At 42.4% G+C, this 13,235-nt stretch overlaps 1 protein-coding gene across 1 annotated transcript in view; it reads right to left on the reverse strand.

The window, feature by feature from the left end:
- The window catches only part of LAMA4 (laminin subunit alpha 4), a 123,717-nt gene that overhangs the window by 55,853 nt on the left and 54,629 nt on the right, over positions 1–13,235 (reverse strand). Inside the window, exons 8-13 of the mRNA XM_056856368.1 lie at positions 12,710–12,861; positions 8,849–8,959; positions 6,601–6,712; positions 3,945–4,112; positions 3,278–3,471; positions 1,563–1,679 (exon numbers count right to left, since the gene is read on the reverse strand). Of these exons, the coding sequence (XP_056712346.1) occupies positions 1,563–1,679; positions 3,278–3,471; positions 3,945–4,112; positions 6,601–6,712; positions 8,849–8,959; positions 12,710–12,861 (854 nt within the window). The remainder of the gene's footprint in view (positions 1–1,562; positions 1,680–3,277; positions 3,472–3,944; positions 4,113–6,600; positions 6,713–8,848; positions 8,960–12,709; positions 12,862–13,235) is intronic.

Below are 13,235 nucleotides of genomic sequence, written 5' to 3' on the forward strand. Positions count from 1 at the left end.
GTCGGGTTGGGGCTCCCCGGACCTGACTTGCTCTCCCTATAGTTACAAAGCAGCTGCTGGGAAAGGCATTTTTAAAGTTCCCAGGAGCCCTATTCTACTCAGAACTGTGAAGTGGGTTGGAGAGGGGCTCCTATTTTCTCCTCCACACTGTTTTCCTGAGCCCAAATGGCCCCAGAAGAGAGTTATTTGCATAACTTTGGAGCTCCACATGCAGCTCTAAAGTTATGCAAACAACTCCTTGGGGGCTGTTTTGGCTTATGCTAAAAGTGTGGAGGGGAAAGCAGGAGCTCCTCCTCCCCTCATGCCTCAATTCTACGCAGAATTGGGCTCCTGGTTATTTTTTAAAATGCTTTCCCCTGCAGCTGTTGTGTAACTTAAGGGGAAATTAGAAAGGTCAAGGGAACCCCAACCTGATTCACTAAAAAGTGTAACATGTAGTTTGGTTCTGAGAATGAGGCCTTTCTTGGATGAAATATCAGTCATCTAAATTCTCTAAGAATGAACAGAGGGTATATTACAGTTGTTTTTTAGTGGAACCACTTCTGCAGGTGGAGGGTGAATTTCACTGACTGCTCCTCCCACTGCAGATTCACATATGTTGGCCAGTGATATTCCTGAAGATTGCTGGCTCTATCCTCAGAAGGCTTTATAACATTCTGTTTATGTTGGAAGTGTTAGGCTCCAGTCAAGGTAATGGTTCTGTTATAAATCTGAACAATCTTAAGAAATGCTGTGGCTCAATGGTAGAGCATCGGCTTGGCATGCAGAAGGTCCCATGTTCAGAAAGTGGCATTTCTAGTTTAAAAGGTCAGGTAATAGATAATGTGGAAGACCTTTACCAGAGACACTGGAGAGCCACTGCCACTCAGAGTAGACAATCTTGACTTTGATGGACCAGTGGTCTGATTCAGTAGTAGAAGAAGAAGAGTTGGTTTTTATATGCTGACTTTCTCTACCACTTAAGGAAGAATCAAACCAGCTTACAATCACCTTCCCTTCCCCTCCCCACAAAAGACACCCTGTGAGGTAGGTGGGGCTGAGAGGTCCCAAGGTCACTCAGCTGGCTTCACGTGTAGGAGTGGGGAAACAAATCCAGTCCACCAGATTAGTGTCCTCCGTTCATGTGGAGGATGGGGAATCAAACTGGGTTTTCCAGCTCAGAGTCCACTGCTCCAAACCACTGCTCTTAACCACTATACCATGCTGGCACATCCATGTGCACAAGATTCTGAGGAAGGATCAGGATACCCATTTGTTTCCAAAATAATGTACCTGATTATTAAATGCATGTAATGTCTGCAAACTTGTGACCATGACTTCAAGATCAGTAGTGCACTGAAGGAACAATATGCTTCCTGCTTTCGTTTCTTCTTTCAGTGCAAATTTCTGCCCTTTCCTGGCTAGTTTCAACTGTAATTATCAGAATCATTAACTGTCCTAATGCTAACTAGGATTCCATTTTAACCAGGGTTTGAAACTCTGGATAAAAGTGACTCTAGTGAGTTTTGATGTATCACCTGTTTAAGACAAACAGGGAATATAAGCTTCACATGGGATCTTACCTTTATTCCTTCACCCATTTCAAAGTTGATTTGATATTGTACATTTAAAATATCTCTGGCTATCAGCAGAGTACTGTTGACATTGTTAATTTGTTCAGTCACTATTTCCTGTTGCTTCTGTGAAAGATATTAAACCAGGTTGCAGAAATGTTAGATGCATTCTGAATTACCCAAAGCAACATCTGGAATAAAATTGTGTTCTTGTGGATTATTGATTCAGTTGCCTTGATCCATGTATTGAGATTGATGCATTGCTGGCTGTTACAAATGAGGCCATCCCCTCACAGGGTTCCTTATATGTTCTCACCCCCAAATCATCCTCAGTCAGAGGCCAGATATCCACTTTGATATCAACCCACCCACCCTTAACTAGCATGGATGTCATTGGACATTCTCACATGGAAGTAATCTAACTGCTGGAATGTTCCCCAGCGACTGAAGGTTTTTTGTCTACCTCCTCCAAAGCTGCGGATCCTAGACACTGCATGGAATTGGGCCAGTGCTTAAACTCCCCACTTCAATACCTACATTTAAGGCTTCTCAACTCCCCTAAATTTGTAGCTGGTTCTGTACCTGAGATTCCCCCCCACACACACACTTTGCAGTTAGCCTGCTGAATCACCAAACTCCATCCTTAAACACTTGATCCTTCTTCCCTCATCCAGATCCCCAACTTCATAGGTGGTTTAGATGTTGCATTTTCTTTCCATCCCAATAATTCTCTGCCCAGAGAGAAGCTTTTCCTTCTCTTGCCCCGGACCACAACACACCAGTCTCTTCTCCTCAAGACAGACAAGGTATGATTTTACTTTCTCTCTTAATTCCCAACAACATCCAAGGGCAGCATTGCTAGGATTGCACTACCGTATTGAACAGTTGTTTTATGCTTTTGCTTTCTCATGAATTTCATTTTTCTTGCATTGTATCATGTTAGAATAAAGATTTTATTTGAGATTCTCTCTGTTTCATTTTTCTAAGGATACTGTTCTAGAAAGAAATCTATGTATACGACAGGAATAGTCACCTCTCAGTCTTCTCCTCTTCTGGCCAAACATACCCAGCTCCTTCAACCTTTCCTCATAGGACTTGGTCTCCAGACCCCTCACCATATTTGTTGCCCTTCTCTGGACACATTCCAGTTTGTCTACATCTTTCTTAAATTGCCGTGCCCAGAACTGAACACAATACTCTAGGGGCGAAAACGCACGGTCGCTTTAGCCTCCTTTCTTCCCTGTTCCAGCCAGGATTCAGCCAGGATAGAAACGCACGTCCGTGCGTTCGATCCTGGCTGAATCCTGGCTGGAACAGGGAAGAAAGGAGGCTAAAGCAACCGTGCTTTTTCACCCAAGGTGAGGACTAACCAGAGCAGAGTAAAGCGATACCATCACTTCTGTTGATACAGCCCAAGATTGCATTTGCCTTTTTAGCTACCACATCACACTGCTGACTCATGTTCAGTGTTTGGTCTACTAAGACCCCAAGATCCTTTTCGCACACACTACTGCTAAGACAAGTCTCCCCCATCCTATAGTTATGCATTTGATTTTTCCAACCTAAATGCAGAACTTTACATGTATCTTCGATGAAGCGCATTTTATTAGTTTTAGCCCAATTCTCCAGCCTGTTATTTTTAATTTAATCATCCAATATTTCTACCATCCTTATCAAAGGAGAATTGTTGCTCACACATTCAAAATATGCATTCTGCACAGTACCTCATTTTCTTGTAGGATTTTAGTGCTTTCCTTATTTATATTTTCTGATTTTCTGATGTAATCAACAGCCTGGTCCAGGACTTCCTGCACATCTGTCAGCTTGATGTTGTATTCTTCAAGTTGGTCCAATACAATAGGAATGAGAGACCTGGTTTCATTATGCATCTGCTGCAATTTTCCAGCTTCTCCTAACACTGAGACAAGAGTCAAACCAAGTTGATTAGCTTTTGCAAATGGCCTTCTTCTTAGCCTTAGCAGCATGTGCTGTAAGCCTAGTGATACTTTCCTTCCAAAGAAGATCAGAAGAGTTAGTTAACAGAAACCAATTTCATGATGACACTAAGATGTGACTGAGTATAATTTCATTTTCAAACTAAGCTGTTTGGGGACCTAATTTTTACCTTGGCTTAGCTTTCTTCTTCTTTTATAAAATCATCTTTCTAAGAGTCATTTCCCACACTATCCAGAGGTAAACCTTCCACATATGTGGGAGCAATGTTCAGTAATGGTTCTTTGACTAGGATGACTTTATGATGCTTATGTATGCAAATATCTATTTAAGTATTTAAAATAGATCACAGACCAAAATGTAACATGTAGTTCTGCCTCATAAACTGTGAGGTTCATGGCTGAGCCTGAGTTTTAACAAAGGACTCCACAAACTCACATTTCTGTGCTGCATCAGACTCGTCATCCGCCAGGAGTCTCTGAGTGGTGAATGGCTTGTGAAGTCTCAAGTCCTTCAGCATCTCTTCTGCTTCCTTGAGCTTCTGGATGGTGTCCTCAGGCTTCAGGTCATGTGCCCCAAGATAATATTTTGCCTCTCTGTCAAGCTCTGTGGACAAATAGACCAGTCAGGCAACGTAGCAATGAATTAAGATGTCTAAACAGCTTTCTATGTAAGCTTTCTGGAATCATGGATTCCTGACAAATACGGAATTGTTTCCTTTTTGTACATTTATCAGTATACCCGCCATGTCCATTAAGGGTCCCCAACCCCTGCAGTCTTCATAACAATGCTGCATTTCCATTTATCTGCATAGTAGAAACAAACTCTTTAATATGCCTAATGTGCCCGGTATTCAATCATTTGGTGGCAACAATGTATTTCCTAGTGGTACTATGAACAGGTATTTAGAGTTCTGCTAATTTTAACCTGCTGTTTGATTCTGTGCAATTTGTGGATTCCCAGTGAGTTACGAAATTGTAAAATGAACTAGCTAGCTGTGAGTGAGCCTTCTCTGCACAAAGGATCTACTTTCATTCCTTACCAATAAGCTGACAGGAATAAATAGCAATTTTATAAATTACAAAAGGATCAATTACTCAGTAAGCACTCTGCCTCAGTATTAATGGTGATCAGTTTTCAAAGCTTCTTCTAGGCTAGTTTTTCTCTTTTCAAAAATCTACCTACCTATTTATTTATTTCATTTACATCGCCATTATTTATTTACAAAGCTCTCTGGTTCACGTGTTATTCTGCTAATTGACTATGTAGTACAGAGAAAAGGAAAGGATTGGTTAGCCCATTTTCTTTGCCTTGCTTTGTGTTCTCAGGAAAGAAGGCTAGCTTCAGCCTTAGCTTTTAATTTTATTTAAAGGTTTACAGTGGCTTACAGTGTAATCCTCTACATAGTTATGGGTTTAGGGTGGGTAACTCTGGACAGGACTGTGCTGTTACTCAGGTGGGAGCTGCACTCCCTCAGGAGACAGGCAGTTGCAGACTGATTTTGGGGCATCTGCCGGTCAGACCAGTACATGGGCACTGCTGCTCTTATCAAGGATTCAGCTACTCCTTCTGCTTCTCAGTGGAAGGGCAGGGCAAGGCAAACTCCTTCAGCCTAGCCTAACTTCAGTGGCCAATAGCAGAACATTTCCCTAAGAGAAGTATTTAGAACTAGTGCTGAGCTGAAAAGTGAGTGGGCATTTTTTGTGAGCTATGAAACTTTTCTGTGATTTTTTTTCAGACGTGTTATCCCATTCATAATGAGGGTAGAAAGCAATGAATTCACTCTGAAATGGCTTTGTGATATGACATCATCACAATGTCTATGGTATACCGGATTGTCTGGGTTTATGGGGTCAGGAGGAAGACGGTGTTGAGGAAACAGTGAACAAGATGCAAACAGCAGCAAAAAAAATGGAGTTTTTTCAGTGGATATTTTGGGTCCCATAAAATCCCTAATTTTGTACTGAACATCTGGCACGGCCCTCATTAAAATACATTAAAATACATAAAAGTATGTGTGAATGATCCAGAGTGATTTACATAGGCTCCCAGGCACTCTTTACCCAGGGGTTAAGAAGCTTTAGCAATGTAACAGCAGTATTACAGCAACTTGTTGTCTGAGTGTATCAAAATGTATATATACAGACATTCCAACAATATCTTATCCTGTTGAGAGATGTCCCATTTGGGCTGAAGTGTTTTGCATGTTTGAACAATACCAACTATCTACACAGATTAGCATGCAAACCATCCTAAGCAGAGGTACATCCTTCTAAGCCCATTGATTTAAATTGATTCAGAAGGGTATAATTATGCTTGGGATGGCACTGTGAATACATTGCTTCAAGTGACACAGGAAAGTTCATTTCCCATTCATCTATAAAGCTGGTCAGAGCAATTGTGTCTCCAGTTTGCAGTTTGTTTGGCTGGTTTCTTTCCTTCTCTCAGCATAAAAAACAATCTTTCACAGTCTTCTCCAGCACGTCAAAATAAGTGGACTGGGACTAAAGGAGAAGAAAAGTCATGGAGAAAGAATTTACTTGGTTCTTCCAAGGACTTATGCCATTTCCTTAGATAGATAATACAGAGGGTGATAAATTACCATTGAATAAAGTATTGTATTAAACTAGGCTCTGCTAAAAAAATTTTTTTTGGGGGGGCAGTGAAGTCATATCTGTCTTATAGTGACCCCTTGTGGAGTTTTCAAGGCAAGAGGTGTTCAGAGGTGGTTTGCCATTGCCTGCCTACGCAATGCGACCCTGGTATTCCTTGGAGGTCTCCTATCCAAATACTTGACAGGGCTGACCCTACTTAGCCTCCGAGATCTGATGAGATCAGGCTAGCCTGGGCTTCTGCTAAAATAACCAACCATAAATGTAACAAATCTTTAGGTAATGGTGGCAGGTAAGTGATAAAACAATCACATCTAGTCCTTTGATCTGAAAAATGAAAATAATTTAAGATGAAAGCTCAAATTGGGCCCTTAAGGACTCAAGCATTAAAAATTCGTATATTTTACAGCACAGTGATGCTGTGCCTCTTCGCTGTGCCATACTTTTGACATTAAGAAGAACCAGGAGAAGTAGAGATTTACCTTGAACATTCTCTATCATATTTTCAAGTCTCTGTACAAGACTACTAGCTTGCTCGATGGTCGCCATGGTTTCCTTCTGTACCAGCAGGCCATTGCTTGATGCTTGATTTTTCTATGAATAAACCATGTGAGCATGATATTAGTTCCTTTTAAATATCTATCCACAGACGTGTGTCAGTTGATCTAGTGTAAATATAACTTTTGCTTCTGGCTGATGAGTGTAGGAAGGTCTATGGAGCATATAAATGATATTTGACAATGCTGGAGGGAAAAGAGCAGCCTGTGATTAGGTGGCTGATATTTGCAGTGTGGGATATTAAAATCTGCTCAGCGTTTCAATGTTATTTGATGCCATCAACTATCACACATCCACAATTCTCATATTTCACCTGGTGAAGTTCAAGCTAATCACTACCTAAAAGATAACTGGCAGCTCTCCTGTTTATTTTTATCATACATTTGCCACGTAGTTCTCCACAATTCCATCAACTAAGGATTAGGAGTCTGCTTTCCCTGCCCCCTCCAGTAGTAGCTAATGATGTGCAGCAAAATGCAAGTTATGATGAAGTTACGTTACATGATAAAACTAGTAAGGAGGATTCAGGGAGAAACTTGCCCGCAGAGTCTCATGGATCCAATCGGATTCCAGAGGGCCCTGTGGGATCCTATTCCTCCTGGCAATACTCTTGATGTGCTTGCAATGTACTGGCACAGCCAACTATCCATGGTCATTGATGAAATCGCTCCTTGAGGCCCTTTTCGCCCTCGCAGCAACTGGGCCCCTTGGTATACGGAGGGACTCAGGGATATGAAGTGGGAGCTTAGACGGCTAGAGCGAGTTTGGCAGCATGCTTGTGACGAAGCCTCAAGTACAACTAGCTCTGCCTCCAAGAGGAAACAAGACATTACATAATTATGTTTATAACTATTCTAATGCCCGTTATAAAAATAAAAAGATGTTTGGAAGCTGGCAGGGGGAGTAGGGTTGCCAACCTCCAGGTGTGGCCGGGAGATCTCCTGGAATTATAATTGATGTCCAGATTACAGAGATCAGTTATTTGGAAGAAAATGGCAGCTTTGGAGGGTGGACTCTATGGCATTATATGCCACTGAAGTCCCTCCCCAAACTCCATTCTTGCCAGGCTCTATCCCCAAATCTCCCGGAATTTCCCACCCCAGAGCTGGCAAACCTAGGGGAGACAGGGTCTTTCTGCTGGCTTTTAAATTCCAAATTGCTGTTCTCTTCCCCCACCCCAGAAATCCAAACACGTTTGGACAGAGTGGCAGAGGGGACCAATTTGAAAAATAGTTAGTAAAAAAGTGCTGAGGAAATCCTCACACCTCCCTTCCCTGTTTCTGACTGTCCCTTCCTGGAAAGGCTTTTGGTTTTAGTTAGTTTCACACATTGCACAAAACCAAGGTTTGATTAAGCTTACTTTGGTGTGATTGTCTGAACTATGGTGGGGCACCTGATGCTTTGGGGTTCATGGACCCCAGACCCAAGTCAGAAGTTGGCTGAACAATTCTTAAAAAGCTTCAGAGGTCACAGCTGATAAAAGGAAATAATTTCAGCTGTACAGAGGTCCATAAGCAGGAAACATGGTCCAAATGCCACACTTTTCCTGAATACAGAGGTCCATATATCAAAAAGTGGATTTGCTAAGCTGCAGTTAAGAACTGGACAGAGCCAGTTGCTGAAAGACCCTCTGGTTAATATCTGGAAGCCAGAGAAAAAAGAAGTTAATTTGTGGTTAAAGTAGCCAAGGTGTCTAGGAGAGTATCTGGTATGTTGGGAAAATTGGGAGTTTATGGAAAGTAATTATTTAAAACAGAAGCTTCTGCATCAAGCAGCATACAAAGACGGTGTGGAGGAAGACAAACAGGAGTGATTAAAAATTGACGGATGTGTATTTTGTGTGTGGGGCTATAATGGTCTCACTTGACTTATGCTGGTTACGTACCGCGATAAAGATGCTGGTAAATAATTTCAGGCTACCTGAAAATTAAATAGACTATGATTGTCATTCAAATATGAATACAGTGATCGAAACCTGTTCTTCCCAACCATATTGTGTATGTGGCTGTCAACAGATACCCAAGACTTGTTGCTCAGGTCAGTGCTAGCAGCAGGCATACATTACTTAACTTTACTGAATTTCATAGCAACAATCCCCAGAGACATTTTACAGAGCTTTGTACCAGGATGCTTCCTTGGAAATACTCTGAAAAAGAGAAATTGCAACCAAACCTTTTCCTGAAGTATGTTGATTTCTTTAAGAAGCTCAGTCATTTCTTTCTCAGCATTATCAGTCTGGCTCATCCTTAGAACAGAATGATTATCCTTCTCTGACAATTTATCCTGCAAAAAAAATACACACACACACACACACACACACACACACAAATATTTAAAAACAGAACATCTTTGGTGCACTTGAAAACCAATTTACTTTAAAATGCAAATTTTAATCAGCATCAACAAAGGAATACAGTAGCAAAGCACTTAGTGAACATCACTGAGTCAAAGAACTGGAAAGAATCTCATGGGGTGGCTAATCCAACCATTGCTGTGAGGCAAGAGACACCAGCCCACAATCACCACAGACAGATGCTTGCGTAGTGCCATATTCAAGATCTCCATTGAACAAAACAGCATAAATTCCCTAGGAATCTGTACTATTGTCTAAGCTTAATATGCACTTTAGGGGGTTGTTTTCTCTTTCCATACCACACATTTCTCTCTGCATACCTCTCCATGTACCATTCCAGAGAAAACTGGCTACAGGGTTGCTTTCTGCTGGCACGGTACATGGAAGCAATGGAAGAGGATTGTTATATTTAGATCCAGCACCCCCCCCCCCATTGTCCATGTGCATTTCTTTCAGCAGAAAGCAGTGCACACACAGAAATAAGCCCAAATGTATGCATGAATCTGACCTAACTCCTCTAGATAATTTGTCATTTCTACTTACCATCTTTTATCCCACTCTCAGAGCTGATGGTGGATAATAGTCTTCCTGGTTGTCAGTTGTAATAGCAGGAGATCTTCAGCTAGTACCTGGAGGTTGGCAACCTTATGTATCACCCATGTACAAAATATTTGAAAGCTTCCCAGATGACCAATATGGAGGGTGAAACTCATCACAGGAGAAATATCTTTATTATGGGGGTTAATTTCTCTCTTAGCAATAACTGTGGGCCAGCAGACTTGCTACTAAGCTGAGGATGCCATATTTGCAAGCACAAATTTCAGAAAGAAAGATGGCTTGAAATCAGGCCCATCTTGTTTACAATGAGTTTTTTAAACATTTATGGTAGGGTTCATATCTCTTTTGTTTCCCCCCTTTACATCTGTCTATCTCCTTCGCCTGGTCCATTTCATTTCTTTTTCTTTATAGCCCTATGTTGTAAGCACCTTCCTATCTTATCTTTCTATTTTATATACAACTTGCCAATAGTAGCCTGAACATTGTCAAGAATGGCTCTACAGTTAGGGCTAATTCCTACATGCATGTGAATATAATTTAAATTTACATCAGTTGCAGTGAAATTTTGTGCATGCTTACTTGGAAGGGTTTATTCAATTGGGTTGCTTTAGGGTTGCCAACCTCCAGGTGGTGGCTGAAGATATCCTGCTATTACAACTGATCTCCAGGTGATAGAAATCAGTTCCCCTGGAGAAAATAGCTGCTTTGGCAATTGGACTCTATGACATAGAAGTGCCTCCCCTCTCCAAACTCCGCCCTCCTCAGACTCCACCCCCAAAATCTCCAGGTATTTTCCAACCCAGAGCTGGCACCCCTAAGTTGCTCCCTAGTATGTCTGCTTAGTGTTACATCCTGAAGTACTTAGTCACTGGTTGCTAGGGCTGTCAAAAAAAAAAATTCGGTACAGTTCGGATTCGGCCGAATTTGACCCTTGTGGGTTCGGTACGTGCCGAAGTCCGAACTCCCCCGCTTCGGATCCCCGGTAATTCGGGGGGATCCGGAGTTCGGGGGAAAATTCGGCCCCAGCACGCCTTCAGAGGAATTCCCTGAAGGCGCGCGGGGGCCCTTTAAACTGATCTGCGCCTCCCAGCTGGGAGGCGCAGATCAGTTTAAAGGGCAGCCCGCCCCCCTTCAGCGGGCTCCGCTGGAGAGGCTCGGGCTGTCCTTTAAACTGATCTGCGCCTCCCAGCTGGGAGGCGCAGGTCAGTTTAAAGGGCACCCTGTGCCTCTCCAGCGGAGCCCGCTGAAAGGTGCGGGCTGCCCTTTAAACTGACTTGCGCCTCCCAGCTGGGAGGCTCAGATCAGTTTAAAGGGCAGCCCGCGCCTTTCAGCGGGCTCCCCTGAAGGGGGGCCGAATTTGCCGGATTTATTCGCGAACTCCCGAACTCGCTGAATTCGGCCCCCCCGGTTGCCTGCCAGTTTTGAGTTCGGATCCGTCCGAACAGAAAATCACCGAATCAGGGGAAATTCGGTTGATTTTCAGTTCGGACTGAACCGAATTGACAGCCCTACTGGTTGCTGAATGTGTAAGCTGACTCCATGGCATTACAGAAGCATTATGCTGGAGTTTCTGTTTGTAGCATTACATCTGCAGTGCCCCTTCTCTAATGCAAGCCATCCTATTACATTGCAGCCATTGATTCATAAACTGTGTAAATTGGTCCCTATATACCAGTGATACTCAGTGGCTTGGGAGCCACAGGTGGCTCTTTGACATGTTATCTGTGGCTCTGACATGTGTGGAGGGAATTTTTGGTGCCCCCCCCACCTTCTAGTTCGTTGTGCATGGCCCTCTCTGCCTGCTTCACTTACCAAAAAGCAACCCAGAAAGATTTGGCTAGAAAAAGGACCTTGCATACAGAAGAATTCTTCCACAGTCATTCTCAAACAGCATTCAAGCAATATAAGTAGTAAACAGTTTTATTGAACTTACAGAAAGAATATGAAGCAAAGGAGAAAGCAATATTTAGTTGAACATATACTTAACAAACGTATACATACATTGACAGACATACAGAAACAAAGGCCTTTGGATCACTTCCAAAGAGAGAGAGAGAGATGGCAACCATTCAAAGGGTCTGTGGTCTCTCAGTGGAAGGACAAAGAACTGGGGTTTTGGGTTGTTCCTTTCTAGGGAGGAGAGGGGGTCCCATATGACCCCTCCCTGTCACATTCTTAGGAAATGAGTTTTCTGCAAATCATGACTTAATTGTTTAGAAATATCTTGTTCCATAATAATTCTCTTCACTGTCTGTTTTGATATCTGATTGTCTTGTCCATCCATCAATGTTCCCAAAACAATCTCCTCGTAGAGTGGGCAGACAATTTGCCGCCTGCTTGAACGGCCTTGATTTGGAGCACGCAATGTGCTTTGGGTGACTAGCTCCTGTGCCCTTTAGGGTCAAGAGCCTAATTAGAGCTGATGTCAGCTAAAAGTCAGGTCTTGTGTGACTATAGATTATAATATTAAGGTATGCATGTGGTTATTATTTTGTTAACCCAAACTCATTTAATATAAGCTAATATGTTTAAAAATTCTCACGACAACATGTTACCTGTGGCTCTTCTCAGCACTGTTCCCAATATGGCACCCACCTAATATTTAGGGCCTGGAGAAGAATGTCCTCTCCCTTTAATAGAGACTTAATGTATGGAAATGAGCAGCTGACACTTTTCCTGGCATGGAGGTAAATAACATCACCTGGTAAACGGTGACCATTAAGTCCCTATTTAAAGGATAAGACATTTTTATCTAGATCAGTTGGAACCTGTTTTCTGGACAGTGGACAGAGCTCGGTACGGCTGATAGCTGGCATCTTGAAACTGTCGCTGGCAGAGGGAACAGAGGATAGGTAAGTGATGAACCTATCCACAATCCTACATGTTTAGTAATCTAAAAATTCAAATGGTTATATATCTAACATTAATAGTTATTTCTTAATAGCTATATCTTCTATTATTGGCACACAGGGAGGACAGTGGTCACATGGCTCATTTGGTTGATGGAAATTACAAGTGTGGCTCTCCGCAATCTAAACTGATACATTTTTTGCAACATTATGATAATGAATTATTAATGCTAAAACAAAAGCAACAAGATGAGCAAATGGAATAACTAGTACCTTGAGGAGAAAAGTGGTGTAGTTGAGGTCATGCAAGTGTCTGTGAGCAGCAACCCCAGTGGAAATGCTCAGCAGAATGGCTTTGCTTTCCTCAGTGGACTGAACTGCCAAACTGATATCGTCAGTCAAATCCCAAATGCATTTGTCACAGCCTGGAATTAAATTAAGTTGCAGTCATTTGTTTTGCAACCCTGGGGGTCAACCAAAGAGGGCTCTTTTTTGTTTTGCCGTCAAGCCACAGCTGACTTAGGGTGGCCCCATAGGGTTTTCAAGGCAAGAGAAATTCAGAAGTAGTTTGCCATGGCCTGTCTCCATGTCATGAACCTGGAGGTCTCCCACCCAAATACTAGCCAGGGCAGACCCTGTTTAGCTTCTGAGATCTGATGAGATCAGGCTAGCCTGGAGCTATCCAGATAAGGATTATAAATAGGGCTCATACTCCAATTAAAAAACCCGTAAAACTCTCTTTTTAATATAAAAATGTAAGCTTCTACACGACCTGAGTTCGATCCCGACGGAAGTCGGT

The sequence above is a fragment of the Euleptes europaea genome, chromosome 10 (genome assembly GCF_029931775.1).
Source record: "Euleptes europaea isolate rEulEur1 chromosome 10, rEulEur1.hap1, whole genome shotgun sequence".
NCBI classification, from domain to species: Eukaryota; Metazoa; Chordata; class Lepidosauria; order Squamata; family Sphaerodactylidae; genus Euleptes; species Euleptes europaea.